The sequence below is a fragment of the Ochotona princeps genome, chromosome 2, assembly GCF_030435755.1.
Source record: "Ochotona princeps isolate mOchPri1 chromosome 2, mOchPri1.hap1, whole genome shotgun sequence".
Classification (NCBI taxonomy): Eukaryota; Metazoa; Chordata; class Mammalia; order Lagomorpha; family Ochotonidae; genus Ochotona; species Ochotona princeps.
In genome coordinates this window covers 160,980,505-161,002,197 of record NC_080833.1, presented here as the reverse complement: position 1 = coordinate 161,002,197, position 21,693 = coordinate 160,980,505, and the positions used below count along the sequence as shown (strand labels likewise).

At 44.8% G+C, this 21,693-nt stretch overlaps 1 protein-coding gene across 2 annotated transcripts in view; it reads right to left on the bottom strand.

Moving 5' to 3' along the window:
* The window catches only part of RABGAP1L (RAB GTPase activating protein 1 like), a 614,224-nt gene that overhangs the window by 178,593 nt on the left and 413,938 nt on the right, over positions 1-21,693 (bottom strand). For both annotated transcript variants that reach the window (XM_058660694.1, XM_058660695.1), the window contains exon 18: positions 4,945-4,986. In XM_058660694.1, coding sequence (XP_058516677.1) covers positions 4,945-4,986 — 42 coding nt within the window. The remainder of the gene's footprint in view (positions 1-4,944; positions 4,987-21,693) is intronic.

Here is a 21,693-nt window from a genome sequence, read left to right as displayed (position 1 = left end):
AGGCTCAGTGAGCTGTGCACAACAAATGCCCCAATCATTCCTTTCTAAGCTATTTGTTTTATAATTTTATTTCAATGTTCACAAAAGCACCTATTTAGATTCTGCTCTTTCAAGTTTACAGGAGAAACGCCCTCTGATACTGCTAGCCAAGAGCTACTTTGAACAGATTTTAAAAATTAAAATGTGCTCACATTTTGAACCAGCAATTCCCTTTCTGTAAATTCATTCAAGTGGTATTATTAAGTAAATAGACAACGATGAAGTAAAAGGATGCTTCTATAGTTTAACAGAAAAATCTGGAAATGAACATGATATGAAAATAAAATATCAAATTATTCAACGATTTAGGGCACACACAATAAGATTAGAAAGCATTTGGGAAAGCAAGGGAACTCTGTGCCCGCTAGCAGCACCCGTGCTTCCTGCTGGACTGAGTCCCAGCAGCACTGCGCGTTGTATCGGGCCGACCAACAATCCCATGAGACGGATATTGGTCAGACCCCTGACTCTCAACATGGAAACACTGCACTTTACCTAAGGTCATTACATAAATGGTTGGCAATATGACCTCCTGGTTTTTGTTTCATAAAGTCATTTATTAATACAACAGATTCCCAGGGCTACAGCAAATGCATGGTAATTTCCATAGCACAAGTCTCATGTTAATGTGATATTAACACAAAGAGATCGGGCTTAATGTAGTTTATAGAAATAATTCTAAGAATATAATAATACTTCCTCCTTCTCTCCTCATTTTTCAAGTTTTTCAGATAATATATTTTAAATCTACATTATAGTTGAAGGCTTAATGCACAACTAAATAAAAATAAATAAAGGAATAAGACCATAGTTCAGCAGGCATATAGACATGGGCTACAAACAATAATCACATGAAAAGATGCTTATTTCATTTATATATAGTAAATTAAAAAACAATCACATCACTAAAACTATGGTAGCAGATATATTAACTAACAAAAAAAGAGAACATGTGAGATTTTCCTTTTTGGGCTTAGTCTATTTGCTTTTTATTTCTTCCTTTCTTTTTTTAAATATTTATTTGTTAATTTATTCATCTATATTTGGACTGGCAAATTTACAGAGAGAGAGGACGGACAGAGAGATATCTTCTATCACCTGGTTCATTCCCTAAATGGCCACAATGGCTGATGTGAAGCCTGGATCTGGAAGCTTCTTCTGAGTCTCCCTCATACATCAGGGGTCCAAGGATTTTGGCTGCTTTCCCAGGTGAATTAGCAGGGACTTGGACTGGAAGTGGAACAGCTGGGACTTGAACTACCAATCATACGGTACAGAACTGTAGGCAGAGGCTTAACCTACTATACCATGTCTCCAGCCCTATCCTATTTCACTTAGTATAATGATCACCAGTTGCATCCATTTTATTGAAAATGTCAGGACTTTATTCTTTTTTTATAAATAAATCTTTAAAAAAATTTTTTTCTTTTACTCAGAAAGTCAGATATATAGAGAGGAGGAGAGACAGACAGGAAGATCTGCCCATTGATTAAATCCCTAAGTAGTTGCAACGACAGTGCTAAGTTGATCCGAAGCCAGGAGCCAGGAGCTTCTTATGGGTCTCCCATGCATGTGCAGGCTCGCAAGGCTTTGGGACATCCTCAACTGCCTTCCCAGGCCACAAGCAGAGAGCTGGATGGGAAGTGGAGCTGCTGGAATTAGAACCTGCACCCATATAGGATCCCGGCACATGGAAGGCGAGGACTTTAGACACCAGGCTACTGTGCCAGGCCCAAGACTTCATTTTTTGTGGGTGAGATATTTCATTGTGAGTGTGTGAGCGTTTATATGTGCCATTTTTCATTATCCTATTATCAATCGATAGACACCCAAGTTGGGTCCACACCTTAGCTCCAGAGAGCTGAGCTGCAATCAACATGGGATTGCAAGTAACTCATGACTGCTTTAATTTCCTTCGAATATATTCCCAGGCGGAGACAGCTGGTCACGTGGCAGGTCTACTTCCAGTTTTCTAGGGCGCTGCCATCCTGTCTTCCACAGCACTGAGAGCAGCGCCATTTCTATGAATCACGTGTTAGGGTACCTTCAGCTCCACAGCCTTGACTTGTTTTTATTTTTGGAGTAAAGCCATTCTCACTGAGTGAGGTGATATCGGATTGTGGTTTTTATTTTTATCTCCTTGACGGCTGGTGATCCTAAAATTTTTTTTTTTCATGCATGTTTGCAACTTAAATTTTTATTTCAGTTACATGAATTCTCTAAGAGGATGTTAGAGCATGCTCATACTATAATAGAAGACACAGAAAGCTTTCCTGCCTATTGATTTTCTAGTGAATTACCAAGCCAAAAGCAAAGTCGAAAAAAGATACTTAACAGGCTTTTGAGGTGACACAGCAAGCTAGCCCTCTGCCCTGCAGCACCAGCATTGCAAATGGGCGCCGGTTTGAGTCCTGGCTACTCCACTTTCCATCCACTCTCTGCTGTGGCCTGGGAACGCAGTGGAGGATGGTCTGGGTCCCTGGGATCCTGCACCACCACATGGGAGACCTGGGAAGGAGCTCCTGGCTCCCGGCGTGAGATCAACTCAGCTCTGGCCATTGTGGCTATCTGGGGAGTAAATCAAGAGATGGAGAATGCGTCTGTCTCTCCTTCTCTCTCTGTTCTTCAATAACAAATTCTTTCAAAAATAAGATAAACATGTCAGCCAAGAACATGATGACATGATGCGTCCAGTCTGAAGGGGACACAGATGCACGTCTGATATGCGGAAGGAAGGTCTGGAGTTAGCTAACAGATAGACCAGGCACTGTCCTGAGGGCACCAGGCACTGTCCTGAGGGCACCAGTCAAGCTGAGTCACCCATTCTGGGAAAGCTGCAATGTCGTGTAGGACAGTTAACAAAATCGGTCTGATAGGGAAATGTCACAACTTCGTTGGACTTCCTTGTACTCACTTTGTGCTTTGTATTGTTTATTATCAGATTATATAATACTTTCACTACCTAGCTATTCTAAAAGTCATACTGCAGCCCTATGTAAAGAACATACATAGTGGGATCTTCTTCATTTTTTGGGAAAATGTAATATAAAATTAGAGACCAAGGTCCATGACTTCATTAAATGAAATAAACATAACTATGTGTTATTTCATTTTAAAAACATTCCTAATTTGAAAATTACTTTGGGATAGAGCCGTTCAGATATAAACACAAAATCATTGAATGAATACAATGAATTTCAGAAATAACGAAAAATAGATGCTAACTAGAAGAAAAGATGGGGTGCCACATCCCACTTCTGGACTGGCAGAGGGTCCATGCTATTTAATGCATTTGTTTAAACTTAAGATTGCTACTGGTTAATATCAAGACTCCAAAGATACCAAGACACCCTTCCCGGGTGCGAAGACGTATTTGGAAGGATGGTGAAGAATGACAGAGGCCCTGGAACATCTTCTGAGTTAACTTGTAAACAACAACAGTAATCATAATGACAGCAACATTCATTGGGCAGTAACATTTTCAAACATTATATTAAGGGCTTTCTTGTACAATCCTATTTCATTCATATAATAATTACACAAATTAATTTCTATTCTCTCAAAATATAAGCTCTGAGCGTCCAAGAGTATTATGCCAGAGGTCACAAAGCAGGACTAAAACTAGAACCAAATCTGATGTGTGACGTCTGTGACTACGTTACAATGGTTAGTGGGAAGCCCTAGTCTTTTTTCTCTTTCTAAAGATTTATTTAATTTTTATCAGAAAGGCAGATTTACAGAGAGGAGGAGAGACAGAAAGGAAGATCTTCGGTCTGATGGTTCACTCCCCAAGTGGCTGCAAAAGCTGGAGCTGAGTCGATCCAAAGTCAGGAGCCAGGAGCTTCCTCCAGGTCTCCCACGCAGGTGCAGGGTCCCAAGGCTTTGGGTTATTCTCTGCTGCTGGATGGGAAGTGGGGCCATCAGGACATGAACCAGTTCCCATATGGGATCCTGCCGCTTGCAGGGTGAGGACTTCAGCTGCTAGGCTACCCGGCGGGCCCCAGGCCTCCTCTTGTTGTAAACAAGGCAACTGCCACCTTCAATAACACAGTATCTTTACTGATTGAAAAGCAAAAATTTCCAGGGTTACCTTCACTAACTCTTTCTCTCCCTTCTTTCTTTTCTTTTCTTCTTTTTTAGATTGATTTATTTTTATCGGAAAGGCAGATTTGCAGAGAGAAGGAGAGAGAAAGACCTTCCATCCGCAGGTTCACTCCCTAAGTGGCCACAATAGCTGGAGCTGAGCCAATACTACACCAGAAACCAGGAGCTTCTTCTGGGTCTGCCACGCAGGTGCAGGGTCCCAAGGCTTTGGCACATCCTCAGCTGCTTCCCTAGGCCACAAGCAGGGAGCTGGATGGGAAGTGGAGCAGCTCGGACACCACCAAGTGGCACCCCTTTGGGATCCCGGTACATGCAAGGCAAGGATTTAATCACTAAGATATCACGCTGCGCAGTAAGAAGACATCTTACTGTGACCAGTGTTAAAGCTATACGGATATGCTGATATACAATCCAACAATGTAGTTATAATTGATTTTGGGTGAATTAAAAATAGAGCTGTTTCTTTTTATTAAGTATAATACAGTACTTGTTAATAATTCAATTATATGTGTAGGCACTTTCAGAAAAGTTAGTATGGTAAGAAGTATTTTAAGAGAAACACAGGCATCATTTTGACAGAAAACACGTTTTCACATTTCCTCATGTTATCCATTTCATACCTGTTATGTTACTGCAGAAAGTACTAGGATAGAAAGCTTAAATGAATTTTAAGAAAAACAACTCCAAATAAGCAAAACCCCAGAGCTTCTCCGAGACACTGCCTTGTGTCCGTCCATGCACTGCGCATGCCTGGAGCCTGTGGGTGGGTTACTCCAGCCCCAGGAGCCGTGAGACACTCACCTTCAGCAGAGCCAAGGCCACATGGAAGATGATGTTCAATCCCTGAAACAGAGAACGAATATACAAATCACTCTCTGTCAATATTTTTATTAAAAATTTCCCAAGATCTCTATACATCTTTAAGATAATTTCTGAATTAATTTCATCTTCTTATACAATAATAATTAAACCATGAGTACTTAAAAACAAAGATATTTTCCTTCTCAAGAGGCTTTTCATAAATATTAGAATTTCAGGTGCTATTTATTAATATTTCACATGAAGTTAATGTCATCTCAATTTTTAAAAAAAGCTTTTTAAAATCCATTTCCAGGTTACTGACATGGCCCAGGTCTGTTCAGTGAGGTGACGACGCACAGGCCTGCTCACTAGGCAGAGAGCGGAGGCTGACCACTGCTGACCGGCCTGTCCTTCCTCCCAGGGACTGGCCTGGACAGCCGCCTCGGCTGACTCCCTTCACCCCGCCTGGGCATCCTCCGAGAGGCAGAGACCGTGCTGGGAGTGCTTGGGCTCTGGATTTAGGCCCTGGCCCCCGTTTGTAGACATCTGGGGAGTGAAGCAGAGGATGGTAGTTCTCGTTCTTTGTCTGTCTGTGTCATAAACAAATAAATATATGTTTAAAAGATGGCTGATCAGTCACAGTCTAGATATCTGGGTGATGCTGTTGACTTGCCAGAGGGAGACAGGAGGCGACAGCTCCTGGGGCCTGAGACAGACTCCAGCATGGGGTGTGGATGCCCCGTTGGCTTGGCACTACTCTTATTTCAGTGGTTGCTTGCAAGTATTATCTGTGCAACTAGAAGTGGAAATTAGCAGCTCTCTGCTAGAATTCCTTTTCCTTTATTCCTCAAGAAGAGGGTGATATTTCTTTAAGATAAATGGATACATTGGAGCTCAATTTGGACCAGTGGTTCAGCTCAATACTTCTGAAGAGCTTTGGAGCTATTAAACTCAAGACACCAAGAATGTTACATGTTTAAGAAAGCAGAAACAGAAATAAGTTCCCAGCAAAACTGCTGCTTTGTTGCTATGCTAAGAGCTCTCAGTATGAGCTGACCCTCAGGCTGGGCTGACCCTCAGGCTGGGCTGACCTTCAGGCTGAACTGACCCTCAGGCTGGGCTGACCCTCAGGCTGGGCTGACCCTCAGTATGAGCTGACCTTCAGTATGAGCTGACCTTCAGTATGAGCTGACCCTCAGGCTGGGCTGACCCTCAGGCTGGGCTGACCTTCAGTATGAGCTGACCTTCAGTATGATCTGACCCTCAGGCTGGGCTGACCTTCAGGCTGAGCTGACCCTCAGGCTGGGCTGACCTTTAGGCTGAGCTGACCCTCAGGCTGGGCTGACCCTCAGGCTGGGCTGACCTTCAGGCTGAGCTGACCCTCAGTATGAGCTGACCCTCAGGCTGGGCTGACCCTCAGGCTGGGCTGACCTTCAGGCTGAGCTGACCCTCAGGCTGGGCTGACCTTCAGGCTGAGCTGACCCTCAGGCTGGGCTGACCCTCAGGCTGGGCTGACCTTCAGGCTGAGCTGACCCTCAGTATGAGCTGACCCTCAGGCTGGGCTGACCCTCAGGCTGGGCTGACCCTCAGGCTGGGCTGACCTTCAGGCTGGGCTGACCTTCAGGCTGAGCTGACCCTCAGTATGAGCTGACCCTCAGGCTGGGCTGGCCCTCAGGCTGGGCTGACCCTCAGGCTGGGCTGACCTTCAGGCTGAGCTGACCCTCAGGCTGGGCTGACCTTCAGGCTGAGCTGACCCTCAGGCTGGGCTGACCCTCAGGCTGGGCTAACCCTCAGGCTGGGCTGACCTTCAGTATGAGCTGACCTTCAGGCTGAGCTGACCCTCAGGCTGGGCTGACCTTCAGTATAAGCTGCTACCTCCTGTGCTTCCTGCCTGTCTAGCCAACATTACGTGGGTCTTCTCCATCTTGGTCACAATCATAACCTAACTGCTTTGTTGAATATGGAACTATATCTAATGTGTTAGCAAAGAGCTTTTTGTTTAACAAAACCAAACAAACACTTACTTACTTATTTAAGAGTTACAGAAAGAGAGAGAGGGACAGATCGAGACAAAAATCTTCCATCCACTGGCTCACTTTCAGATGGCCACAACAGTCAGGGCTGGGGCAGGCTGAAGCCAGAAGCCAGAAGCCAGAAGCTTCATCTGGCTCTCCCACTGCGTGCCAGGAGCTCAAATACTTGGGTCATTTTCCACAGCTTTTCTCAGGCCATTACTGGGGAACTCAACTGGAAGTGGAACAGCCAGGACACAAACCAGTGCCCGTTTGGGAAGCGGCAGTGTAGGCAACAGCTACACTTTCTATGCCACAATGCCAGCCTCACAAAGAACTTCCAATAGAAGAGTTTTCAGGTTCCAGAATCAGAAATGACAAATAAAATACATTCCCGTTATAATTTGCTAATGCAATCTTTCACATTCAACTATAAAATATGACATATAATAAGGTTTACTTATTTATTTGACAGGCAGAATGATGAAGGAGAGACAGACATAGAGGGAGGGAGGGAAGAAACGGGGAGAGAGACAGGGACAGAGACAAAGAGAGACAGCGAGAGAGAGACTTTCCATTGCTGTTTCACTCCCAATAGGCCACAAAGGCCAGGACTGGGCGAGGCCCAAACCAGGAGCCCATGGCTCCATCTGGGTCTCCCTCACAGCAGGAGCCGAAACAATGGGTCATCTGCTGCTGCTTTCCCAGGAACACTGGCAGAACTCAATTCAAGATGCCAGCATTGCAGCACATGGCCTAACAGAGGGAGCCACATGTACTTACTAAAAACTACAAAATGCCACTACAGGGAGCCAATAACTTTTCAAAAGCTAGGAATGATAATAACACTATCATTATCGATAGTGATAATTCAGTTTCATCAATGAATGCTTACATCACTTAAAACATTGTTTTTTTCTTAAAGAGGGAGTTCGACCCAAGGGCTCAATTGGCTAATCCTCCCTGTTCAAGTGCCAGCATCCCATATGCGCGTTGCTTCATTTCCTGACTCACCCACTTCCCTTCCAGCTCCCTGCTGCTGGTCTGGGAAAGCAGAAAGGTGGTCCTGGCTCCTGGCTTCAGATCGGCTCAGCTCTGTCTGTTGTGGCCATTTAGGGAGTGATCTAGCAGATGAAAGATCTTTTTCTCTCTGCAAACAGTTCTTTAAAAGAACTCTTTCATTTGAAAGTCAGAATTACAAAGAGAGGAAGAGGCAGTATGAGAGAGACAGGGTGAGAGGGATCTTCCACCAGCGCTTCACTCCCCAGTGTCTACAATGGCCAGGGACAGGGCAGGTTGAAGCCCAGAGCTTGTTCCAGGTCTCCCACATGGTCGCAGGACCCCAAGGCCCTGTGTCAGGTTTCACTGCTTGATGTGGAGCAGCCAGGACTAGAGTCAGCTTCTATATGGCATGTCAGCACCACAGACAGTGGCTGAATACATTGTGCTACAGTCCCGGCCCCAAAGATTGTGTTAAAGAAGACATCAGTGTATGTCTTAAATAAAAAGCAAGTAATTTTTTGATGCTTGAGATTTTAAAGACATAATTTTAAGTTACTAGAAAAACAAATAGGTGAAATTTTAAAACGAATTCTAAGCAAAGAGGTATTATTGTATCTTTTGGTATGGAATTTTAAATATTACCCATAGAAACCAAGAAAGGTAAGTACTTCACAAGCTTAAAGAAGAATAACTATGGGAAGGAGATATTTCAGACCCTGTGGCTAAAGGAAATCTGGAAAATTTTGTTTTCATGTCAAGTTTTTGTTATAAAAATCAGGTACTACAAAATGTACCCTGGTCTCTTAAGAGAACAATAAACAAGCAACTTGAATTTGATATATATTATTTTGAAAGGCAGTAAAACAGAGACAAGCAAACAAAAGTCTCCTGGCTCCTGGCTTCGGATCAGTGCAGCTCCGGCCCTTGCAGCCGTGTGGGGAGTAAATCAACAGATGGAAGATCTTCCTCTCTGTCTCTCCTTTTTTCTGTATATCTGCCTTGCCAATAAAAATACATAAATCTTAAAAAAAAAAAAGAAATGCAATGAGGCATGTCATTAAATTACAGGAATCTTCCGCAGGCCACCCTTTGCTCATTGTCACAGCAGGGTCACACACAAGGCCAGCTCCAGCTCTGTCCCCACCTCCCACATTAGCTAACAAGGACATGCATTTTAAGAGAACTGCCCTTCACTCTTAGCCACAATGAACTAAACTGACATCGGAACTTTTCCCATCTATTCCTGCATGAGCCAACTGCTGCCCAATTCAGACCTATTTTAAAGTGCATTTTTAAAGGAAAGGCCATACGTATTCAAAGTAGCTCTGCTTTGCCAGAAATATGTAATCTCTAGCAACTTGTAGTCAGTAGGACTTAAAGGACTTAAAATGTGGGAAATTGTTCAGAATAATGAAGAAATCCAGAGCCTATGGATTGTACCATAAAACTAAAAATAAAAACAGTAAAAAGTAAATAAAAATAAAAAACAAAGAAAAAAAACAATAGAAAAAATAATAATGAAGTAAATATATTGTTACGGCCACTTACAGTGTAAGACCTAACTCCAAGTGCAAAACACAAATTAATCATATTAAAACATGTCATTAATGCATGGTCCCCAAATCCTATATTCCATTAGATACACAAGGAAGCTGAGATTTCAAGAAATCAAAGTAGGGCCCGGAGCAATAGTGTAGTGGTTAAAGTCCTTGCCTTGCACGTGCCAGGATCCCAAATGGGATGGGCCCTGCTTCCCATCCAGCTCCCTGCCTGTGGCCTGGGAAAGCAGTCAAGGACCGCCCAAAGCCCTGGGACCCTGTACCTGCGTGGGAGACCCAGAGAGGTTACTGGTGCCTGGCTTCAGTTTAGCTCAGCTCTTGCCATTGCGGTCACTTGGGGAGTGAAACATCAGACGGAAGATCTTCCTCTCTGTCTCTCCTCCTCTCTGTATATCTGCCTTGCCAATAAAAATAAATAAATAAATCTTAAAAAAAAAGAAATCAAAGTAAATTTGCTAAGGTTACACAGTCCATGAAGATACAGGATTTTAACATAAAAATGCTGTATTTCAAACCAGTAAGTTAAAGAAGATGGCTCTGTGAATTACTGAATGAATGAGTCTTTTATTTTGGTAATAAGTTAATGTCTCCTTGTACTCCTAAAGGATTACAGTGGTTCCTTCCACTTCCATAAAAGCATCCTTTGAGGGTAGAAAATAGAAAAATAACAAACAGAAGACTTCTACCAAAACCAAACTGTGTGATTTATCTTCCTGAGAACACACCTGGGAAAAGGAGCTGGCTGCTGGCAGGGCACAAGGCAATACAAACGCAGCTTGCGGTGCAACCAAGGGCCACCACGCCCCTCTGTTGGCAGCAGGCTGAGATCCACTGTGCTTCCTCAGCTCATTCGGATGCTACTGTTTCGAATCAGTCACGATCTGGCAGCATCTCTGCTGTGAAAAACACCCACAGGGAATTGCCCCCAACTGGAGAACTGCTCCAAGGTGCAGACCATCACCAGTCGAGCACCCGCCACCTTGTGTGAAACACAGGCTGCCAGTACAGCAGTCACGGGAACAAAGACGCCGCACGTCGTGGGTTCAGGGCGCGCTGACAGACTGCGAGAAACCGTCAAACCTGTGCTGACAGCCCTGAGGACAAACGCCGAGAAGGCAGTGTGTCAGCAGCTGTGTGCCTGGGGATCAAAATGAAAGGATCACAGATAGCGTCTGTACAGCTAGCCTGACAGCACGGCAGGGGGAGCTATCAAGCCTCAAGCGGCCACAGTGAGTGCAGCAAGCCCACGGAGGTGAGGGTCGCACAAGAGCATGTGAACGTCTCACATGAACCGGGCGTGTGAGATGAGGCTCCTGGAGCCCCTGCCCACTAGGCTCAGCATTTCCAATCACAGTTCACTTAGCTTTCTGACAACTTCCTGGCACCGGTGTTGTTGCTACCATTTTAAAGACGAGGAAGCCTAGGCTCGGAGAGGTCACATTATTAGTAAATAGTAAAACCAAGATCATGCTTTCTTCACTAATTCCAAGTCAAGTATTTATTCTGTTAGTTATGTCTGATGGGCTAAAGATGGACACACTCTTTAAACCCTTGTTGCCCTGACAGGTGGAGTCCATGTCCTCTTCCCATCCGGGCCGACAGGATCTGGTGGAAGACTCTGACAGTTTCCGAGTGTAGGCACTGAGAGACTCCCAGTTTCCAAGGCCCAACTCCTGCAGCCAGCCAACACGCAAGAGAGCCCACACTTAGATCCAGATGTTCGGAGACGCCAGGCACTGAGTGGGCCTGGAAGACCTGACTCAGCGACTAAGGAACAAAGACCAACACTTCCATCTGGAAGTGAATCAAAAGTAGACTAAGCACAGTTGTATCCTTTCCAAACTCCTGACTTGTGAGACTGCAAACAAACAAAAAGGCTGTAGCTTAGCACGTACAACCACCGCTTGCAGCACTGGCATCCCATACAGCTGCTGGTAAAAGTCTTCTCTGCTCTACTTCTGATCCGGCTCCCTGCTAATGTGCCTGGAAGGCAGTTCCTGGCTTCAGACTGGCTCAGCTCTAGCTATGCAGCCATCTGGCTGTGAAGCACCAGATGGAAGATCTCCCTCTTTCTCCCCTGTCCCTGTCCTAGAACTTTGACTTGCAAATAAAGAAACCTTTAAAAAAATTTTTAACTTAATTTTTCTTTTTTATTTCGAAAAAAAATTAGGCTAAGAAAGAACTTAGCAAAGCAGTGCCCAGAATTGCTGCATGTCCTTCACTCAGTTTTACCAACTGCCAACATCTTGTATGATCACAGCACGATGATCCAAATCGAGAGACTAGTGTTGACCCTGTGTCCAGGGCCTCGCCTGTGCCCCTCCTCCTGCCCAGGATGCAGGACTGGCTCGTCCACTAAGCTGAGGTCTGTCCTTGGGCCGCTTCCTTCGCCACAGTTGTTGGTCTTCACCTTCCAGGACGTCGGCGTGACTGAGGACAGCTGGCCAGTCATCGTCTAGAAATCCCTCAGCTTGATCTGTCTGGTGTTTACTTCTGATAAAAGTCTCCCTATGAGGAGATTATGTAATACCTAGTGTCGCATCAAAAACCCAGCCTCTGCCTGAACCCGGGGTGGTTTCGGTGCAGTGTACTGGGTGCAGAAACGCCAGGTAACAGCAGCAGAACTGCTCTGCCTTCTCTTTGATAGGCTTTTTACTTTTCTGATCTGTAAAACAATGCATTTTTCAGAGAAGGAGGTGAAAGTCGTAATTACTGGATACATTCAAAGGCACACACTCTAGCTGTTCTTAGATGAAGATTCTAAAGCAAAAATATTGTAATGTTTTAGTCTGAAAGCCTTTGGCTTTATTCTTTTTCTCATATTTTAAGCTTGTTAAAAGTTGTATCTTTCAGGATGGCTGCAGAGTGGAATTCAATGAAGAAACCAGGAAAATGATGTAAAGCCTGGGTTTCTAATTTTTGTTTCTGAGTGGCCACTAGAGGTCAGTATTGAAGCACTGAAAGGCAACAGCTTCAAAAGAAACCAGGATTTCACAAACCTTCATGGTTAATAACCTTGCATAAAAATAATAAATAATAATAAAAATAAATAAATAAATAAAATGAAAAAAGAACCTTGCATAGAACATGTAGTCATGCTGTTTTAAACCCTTCATGGCTTAGTCCTTCCTATTTCAACACTGATTTACCAGCATTATATTATAATATAGATAAAATTGGGTGATTCTCACACTCCTTTCCCTCAAGTTTATTCAATATTTTCTAGGTTCATTAGATTCTTTAATAATAAACATTTTCATACGTAAGAAGTGTTCTAGAAAAAGGTCAAAACAAAGAAAACACGAGTACATTTTCCTGGTAGCATGTAGCTTATCTTTGCCTGTTTGGCATGTTTCAGCAAATATCTGTCTACAAAGCTCAATGGTCATGGATTATGGGTGACTGGTCAGTCAGCTTTCATCCTAGGGCTGCAGTTACTCACTGACCTAACTCTAGTTCCCTGTAAGTTCATGCGGGCGCAGCCTTTGTGTTCTCCAAAGCGCCAACAGTCAGGCACTACTGGGAACAGTGTGGAGGGGCTCAACACTGATGAGTATATAAACTTAGTAAGTTAGTAGGGTCAAAGCAATAGGCCCTTAAGAAGGAGGTGAAATCATGAGATTAGGGTGATTTCTTACCACTTCTTTTTAGAGTAGTGTCTTCCATACTTTCAAATGCTGAGCCTCCTTTCCAGAGTCTTTGGCAACACATCTTCAATTATGTATTTAAAGTACATTTTGTTTTTATTTGAAAGGTAGAGTTACACAGAGAAGCAGAGATGGACAGAGATCTTCCACCTACAGGCTCATCCGCACACAGCCAGAGCTGAGCTGATCCAAAGCTGCTTTGATAGAGCTCAGCAGCAAGCTGGACGCCAGCGGAGCAGCCAGGACCGGAACCGGCATCCGTATGGGGCGCTGCAGGGGGAGCTTGAGCTGCTACGTCACAGGGCTGGCCTCTTTTTTTTTTTAATTTTTAAAATTTTTTTAAAAAGATTTTATTTATTTTATTACAAAGTCAGATATACAGAGAAGAGGAGAGACAGAGAGGAAGATGATTCACTCCCCAAGTGAGCCGCAATGGCCAGTGCTGCGCCAATTCAAAGCCAGGAATCAGGAACCTCTTCCAGGTCTCCCACACGGGTGCAGGGTCCCAAGGCATTGGGCCATCCTCGACTGCTTTCCCAGGCCACAAGCAGGGAGCTGGATGGGAAGTGGAGCTGCCGGGATCAGAACCAGCGCCCACATGGGATCCTGGGGCGTTCAAGGCGAGGACCTTAGCCGCTAGGCCACGCCGCCGGGCCCAGGGCTGGCCTCTTCCATTCAACTCTTTCTTAACCCGAATGCTGGCCTCCTGGACAGGAAGATTAAACTAGGTTATCGGGTAGGTAATCTTTCATCTTTTCCAATCCAATCAGGAAAGATCCACTTCTTCTTTCCTCTGAAAACTAGGGGTAGTGCCTCATGTCGATTTGCTTAGGAAAACTAACCAACTCACCCTTTTCAGAGAGAAACAAGAGGTGTTGTTTGCAAGTACTCTCCAAACAGAATCAAGCAAAAACAAATTGCTCATGAGCTTGTAGTTGATCTACAGTTGGGAGTTTTTAAAACCCTGAAGGAGTGGCATGTAAGTGCTTGGACACGGGGTTGAGGCCAGTGCGAGGCTCTGTCTGTACCGCCCAGGAGTGACCAGAGCAGAGAGCAGACACTCATCCTTCCACAGTGAAGGCAAAAAATGCAATGCATCTTCTAACAACCAGGATGATAACAGCCAGGTGACAGCCAAGGGGCCGAGGTTTCTTTATGCTCACAGATCTAGTATCTTTATGCTACAAAGTGTGCCAAAGAGTAACAAATAAACCTATACCATTCCTAGGGTAGCTTCCACGTGACCAAACACTAACTGCTATCATCTATATACCTAACTGCAAAGAAATTATGAACATATTGTTTCCTTTACCGATAATAAAGTCCATCAGCTGTAAGAAGCAATTTTTTTTCAATATTTTAAAAGTTTTCTTGGGGACCAGGCCCAGTAGCATGGTGGCTAAATCCTCACTGTGCATCTGCCAGGACACTGGTTCGTGTCCCAGCTGCTCCACTTCCCATCCACATTCATTCTTGTGGCCTGGGAAAGCAGAAGAAGATGGCCCAAAGCCTTGGAACCCTGCACTCACATGGGAGACCTGGAAGAAGTTCCTGGCTCCTGGTGTAGAAGCCATTATTAACACTTCTATTTTATAGATCACTAAAATGTGCTAGGGAACTGACCTGAGTTCAGAGCAGTAGAACCGAAATGCCATACTTCCTGATTCTTAGTATTCTTCCCATTAGACCAGTGGTCTGCAATGTTGGCCATTTATGAAAACTACCAGGGTTTTTCATTTTTTAACACACATTCATGCAGGAGAATCTCCTCCAATCAAATGAATAAGATGTTCTCACGCGTGGAGTGGGGCCATTCATTGCTCAGAATTTCCAAGGAGCTTCTAACATGAATCCAGCCTGAGAACGGTACAGTACCAAAAGATTCCAACTCAACAGTACATGGGCATCACTCAGGAAACTTTCCTGGCATCTTGAGGCCTAATTTAACCGGTCTGGATGTTCCTGGACTGGCTAATGATTCTAAACTATAGCTAAGCATGGGAATTACTGGCACAATAACATTCTACTCAAAATAAATAAATCCTTAAAAAATCTTAACGTCTCCTCATAGTTATTTATTACTATTTAACATGTTTCCTGGAGAGGGGGAATCCCAGAGCCTAGGGAACAATATCATTAAGTAAAATAAAACAAAATAAAATAAAATAAATTTCTAAAGTCACTTTTGCAAAATTCTTACAGCCAAACATCAAAATGTCACTAAAAATCTCAAACTACAGATTCAGTAATTGTTAAGAGGTATAGGATCCAAGTGAAAGTAACGATGTTAGTAATTGCAGAAACAATTAACATGGGTTTATAAATAAGAAACATCTGTCTGTCCTTAGATGAGTTTTTCCCTTAGAAATTGAAGTAGGGAAACTGAAGATGCTAAGTAATCTCTCTGCAATCTGCTATGACGATCGTGTAACATCATCAGAACGGAACATATTTACTTCCCTGGTGCAAACACCTTTCAAGTACACTCACACACGCAAAGAAAAAGTCGTTGAGCAGTACATCTGCTTTCATTTGTACAACACTACTAAGACATTTTAACTATCAAGATATTACATTAGATGCACTTAAAAACGCACAGGAGTAGACATTCAGTGTGGAGACTAAGAGACTCCTGGGGACACCCCAGTCCATTCCCGAGGGCCTGAGTCAGGACCTGGTTCCGCCCTCCGAATCAGCATCCTGCTAATGTGTTCTCTGGAAGTCAGCTGACCATGGCTCGAGCGGCTGGGTCCCCTGCCACCCACACAGGGGTTGGGTTGGGTCCCCTGCCACCCACACAGGGGTTGGGTTCCCTGCCACCCACACAGGGCTCTGTGTCCTAGGCTTCTGGACTGGGACTATTTCATCTCCAGCTCATGTGGGCACTTTGGGAAGTGAACTAGTATATGGAAGATCTCTCTCTCACTTGCCCATTTTCCAACTAAAATTAACTGATTTTTAGGAAATGAGGGGTCAGCCTTGTAGCAGTGAGTTAAGCTGCATTGCTTTACAGTGCTGGCGCTCTGTCTCACGGTGATGGCCTAAGTCCCAGGTATTCCCCCGCCCCAGCTTCCTGCGTACAGCCTGGGATGGCAGCAGCGATGGCCCCAGTGCTTCGAGCCCTGGCACCCATGCCCCCAGTGCTTTGACCCCTGGCACCCATGCCATGGGCCTGATGAAACTCCTGTCTCCTGGCTTCAGCCTAGCCCAGTCCTAGCTCTTGTGCCCACTTAGGGAGTAAACTAGCAGATGGAAAAATCTCTTTCCCTTTCCCTTCTCTTCTCTCTTTATTGCTTTGCCTTTCAAATTAACCAACTGATGCTTTTTAAATATTTAATTTTAAAGTGAATATATATTATGCTATCAGATAAAAATAATAAAACATGAAAGTTGATGCAATATAGGTTTGTCTTTATATACCCAAAAGACCATTTGCCAGCAGCAAGAAAAAAGCTGGGTGATCACTTGGGAAATTGCTGAAAGCAGGTTAATTCTGTGAAATTCATAAGTGTCATCTATGATCTGTGTCTTTATGCATGCAAGCATGCTTCAAAAGATGTATAAGGGCCTGGCGCAATAGCCTAGTGGCTAAATCCTTGCCTTGCATGAACCGGGATCCCATGAGGGCACCGGTTCATATCCCAGTGGCTCCACTTCCCTCCCAGCTTTCCGCTTGTGGCCTGGGAAAGCAGTTGAGGACAATCCAAAGCCTTGGGACCCTGCACCTGTGTGGGAGACCTGGAAGAAGCTCCTGGATTCAGATCAGCTCGGCTCTGGCCACTGAGGCCACTTGGTGAGTGAACTAGTGGACAGAAGATCCTTTACTCAGTCTCCTTCTCCCTGTAGATCTGCCTTTCCAATAAAAAGCGGAGTTTTTTCTGAGCACACATTTACTGTGAATGTTCCGAAGACCTCTTACATGTATGTATTTGTACAAAGTGGGGTTTTATTTTAATAGGAATTTAGCATAACTGGCAACTTGAAAACCTACAGAAAAAATAATGAAATAAGTTATGCTTAGTGAAAATAATTTGGTTTAAAAGACCTGAGCTTTATAAATTTTGACAGATTAATAGTAAAAAAAAAGAATAGCATACGTCATAAAATTTCAGGTCAGATTAACTTTGTGAAATGCAGGAAAACAAGCTGTCAATGTAATTTCTACTCAAAAATCTACTGAAAAAATTTTTAAAAATTGCTCAATTAATCACAAATGTATCCCTATATACGTAATTCCCAGCTGCTCAGAGAATACTTTTCTTACTGAAGAGCTAATAGTACAAATGCTTTTGGATCGAGTACTAAAGTTTTACTTAAATGTGAAAATTTGATTGAACTAAGAGTGTTTATGAAACGAAGCACTGATTCTTAAATAAAACAATATTTTCTTGCCTGTAATTGTTTTTCCTTGAATATTAATAATGTAGGTTAGCAAAGGTCCTGTTCCTAAAGCTTTATGATGTTCATACTCAAGTAAAAAGCACAGAGATCACAACAATTTAAAATCTTACTTTTCCTATTTCCATGTATTCATTCAAATATCAGGAATATATAAAACCCACTGCCTTGGACCAGTACACCTTACTAATTACTTTTTCAGAACATAAAAAGGAAAGAGCATCTAGTGTGTTCCTAATTAAGTTCTGCACTTGACATTGTAAACCATTTTCTCTTGTAATCATCTGTCATGGAAATCTTAACCATGCCTTCTGGTACCACGAGTATATTCAGTCATTTGATTGTTTTAGGCTGTAATTCAGTTTATTCAGAATTACGTTAAGCTGTGAATGGAAGAGTCCGTGCCTTTATTAGGAGTTGACCGAATGAGAGATACTCAGCTAAAGAAGCAGATAACCAAATTACTCACACTGCAAGTTCTTTTCAAAGAAACTGTTTGCACATCAAGAAATTATGCTAAAAATCCCAGATCTACCACAATGAGAAGCTGATGTCCTCTTTTAACAGAACATGGAGGAATTAGTTCAGCTAATTGGTTTAATATCTGCTAAATAAAAATAAATAAGGAGTAAGAGCTATAGTAAAACAGTTCTTTAAAGGATGCAATAGCAATAAGAATACAGGTCATCTTTTATCAAAAGATGAACATGTTACAAACTTTGATAGAAGATCATCTGTACATTTCTTGCTAAATTTCTTGAAAAAAATATTTTCTTTCTCAATTGAATCCTATCAATAATCGGTTTTAAAAGGAAAAGCTTTGGTCACTCTCCCCTGCATGGGAGGGTGGCAGACCCAAGGGGGCCTGAGGGTGTAGGCTTGCAAATGGCTGGGGGAGGGAGCTGGCAGGAGCAGCAGTGACCTGGGGCTCAAGTTCAGTTGGGCTGAGCAGGCCTGGGGATTGCCCCACGTCCTTGGTCCTCAGTGGGGTGGGAGGAGGGGTGGGGAGAGACCCAGGTTAGCATGCTGGCCCGGTGTGCTGGTGGGCCAGGTTTGGGGAACTTTCACTGAGCCTGGCTTTTGGGCGTGTAGAGGGGTAGGGTCCTGGGCCAGTGCACATTCCAGGAGCTTGAGATCCTGATCGATGGGCAGAGCTCTGGGCCAGAAACCACCAAAAGATTGGGATTCTGCTGAACAGCATGTGATCCAGGCCTGGGTGCTGGTCAGGCCAGGCAGTGCTAGGTCAACCTTAGGCCACCAGCATGTGCAGGAGCCAGGCTGGAGTGCGAGTTATGCTGGGCTAGGCTATTATCAGTTTGCATGAGCCAGGGATGGGAGCAGCCTGTGCAGGGATGAGCTGCAATACCCACCAGCAAGAGCTGGGACTGGGTGCAGGCCAAGTCAACCCACGTTACAGCATCTGATGGCAAAAGCCAAGACAGAGCTGGGTCAGAGCAACCACTGGCACACACAAGATCTGTGGCTGTGAACAGGCCTGGCTGGGGAGCTAAGGAGACAAACTGGCTGGGTGCTGCCCACTGGTGAGTATGAGAGCTGGTAAGGGGGAGGTGATCTGGGCTGGACATGACCACAATGTCCCTTGGCACAAATCTAGACTGGACCTGGTGTGTACCAGATTGGAGCTTAACTCCAGCACCCATGGGTGTTTGTGAGAGCAAGAGTGGGTGTAAGATGGGCTAAGTTGGGTCTCGGAGCCTGCTGAAAGCTTTATCTAGTGTGGCTGTACCACCTAACAATAAGAACCAGAATGGGTGTAGGCCAGCTGGACAAGGCTGCTGTTCCTCCCAGGACAGGAGGTGGGTTAAGTTAGTCTGAGCCAAGTACCCACCAATGTGCATGAGATCTGCCACTGGGAGGAGATCTGATAGAGGAGCTTGAGGAACTCCTTTGTCAGGATGCAGTCCCTGCAGGTGAGCACAAGAACCACAACAGGGAGCAGCCCAGACCAGGTCAGGTCATGGTACCCAGTGGCATACATGTGGCTCAGATCTGGGGGCAGGCTGGGCTGGGCCAGTTAGGGCTGGCACTGGGAACTGGCTGGGCTAGACTGGGCTACTGCACCTGCCAGCAAATGCCGAGGTGAGCTGGGCCATATCAGACTGGGCTGCAACACCCATTAGCATATTTGAGACCTGGGAGGGTGGGCTGTGAGTCGGTGGGGGGGGCTGCGGGAGCTCCCCTGCTGGGCCACTGCTCCCATGGATGAGCATGAGAACTGGGACTGGGAGCAGACCAGGTCGGGCAGGACCACAAGACCTGTTGGCCTGCATGTGAACAGGTTTGGGGGAGAGCTACGCTGGGCTAACCGACTAAACATGGGTGCATGCATGAGCCAGAGTAAGTACGCACTGGTTTGGCTTTGCCACAGCATCAGCTGGCAAGGGCTGGGATGGGCGACAAAGCTTGTCAGGCTAGACTGCAGAACCACCTGGAGAGTCCAAGATCCGGTACTGGGAGTGGGTCTAGTAGGGAAATTGTGGGTACCTCTCTGATGGGCTACAATAAGAACTAGGGCTGGGGGAAAGCCTGCTGGACAGTTGGTGGCACCTGCTGGCATGAGTGTGGGCTGGATATGGTGTTGATTGGGTTGAACTTATTAGCTTCAACACCCATTGACATGTACAAGAGCTGAATGGGATGTGGGGCTGACTGGGCTAGTCTGCTGCACATACTGGCAAGCACAGAAACCAGGCCTACTGATTGGTCAGGATCGGGCTGGGCCATAGCACCACCGGTTTTTGTAAAAGATGGGGCTGGAGACAGAACCAGCAACTGCAACTACCAGTGTGTGCGTAGGCTGATGTGGGTGACGGACTAAGCTGGACCCTGTACTGACAAACACATAAGTCAGGCCTGGGACCACTTCAGAATAGGTTTCTTTGGGGATCTGTCCAACTAAACCACTGGACTCAGAAATCCAATCATGGGGAGAACCACTGGATCTATGGTCTGACCTTGTACTGCATGTGTCAGAACTGGGTTTTCTCAATGATTAGATGGAGCAGTGGATGGCATGACCAGATACACATGGAGGATATGGAAGTCCATGGGGTCTCCAGAGGACATCTGGTACCACAGCAGAGGAAAGAGGACAGAACAAATTGGTTAACTACCGCAGCCAAGCATTGACAGCAAATAACTGGGTGAATGGAGACTCTAAGGTGGACCAGGTCAGGCAACGGATCTTGGAAGGATTTCCCCATCTGTGGATCAGCAAGCTTTACAGTATTTTAGGACTATCGAAACCACTCAAGCAGAACGCTCAGAGCATGCTCCACATTGCAGACCCTGGGATGACAGCAGGTGGCTGTTCCCCATCCCCGAGTACTGAGGTGTTTGGGAGGCTGGGTGCGGCTTCACCATCCTCCTACCCCATTTCCCCCAGACACAGGAGGAAAAAAATGTGGAAAGAATGGTCTTACTCACTTTTCCCTAATCCTTGACCCTTTCCATCACAAGCAACTATGTAAACATCATCAAAAATAAACTTTGTATTAAAAATAACAATAAATAAAGAAAGCGAAACCTTGGTTACCAGAAAATTTGGAAGTAGCTAGTATCTTAGGAAAAACAGGTCAAAGGAATAACACAGTTTTACATGGACATAGAGCAGAGCTGTCCATTTTTCTTTTTTTTTCACAGAAACTGAGTAATTTGGGTTTTTAAAATTACTGAATTGTTGCTGGGGGTTAAGAATGTCTCACTGGAGCTGCAGGAAGCTCGGGACTGTGGGTGTCTAACAGCCTTTAGTACATAGAGCCTGCAAGACCACCGAGCAGGACAGGATCTCGGGAGGTGCACCTACTCAGAGCCTTTGGTGTTAAATCAACCGCAGCAAACACATATGGTAATAAGCAGGGAACCAGGAAGGCCGACATCCCTCCTGGTCCCTGTTTATTGGCATCCTATTGTGGCCCTGCCTCACATCCCACTGCTGCCTCTGCCGCCGTGGACAGCTGCTTCCTTTTGTTCTGTCCTCAAAGGAGACAGACAACATCTGCTCACAATTTTTCTTGTCACTGAAGATGCTTTTGATGGTCTCCTTTCTGAGTTTAAATATTCCTCAGACCTTGAACCTGTTCTCGCAGGTACTAATGCTAAATTCTTTGG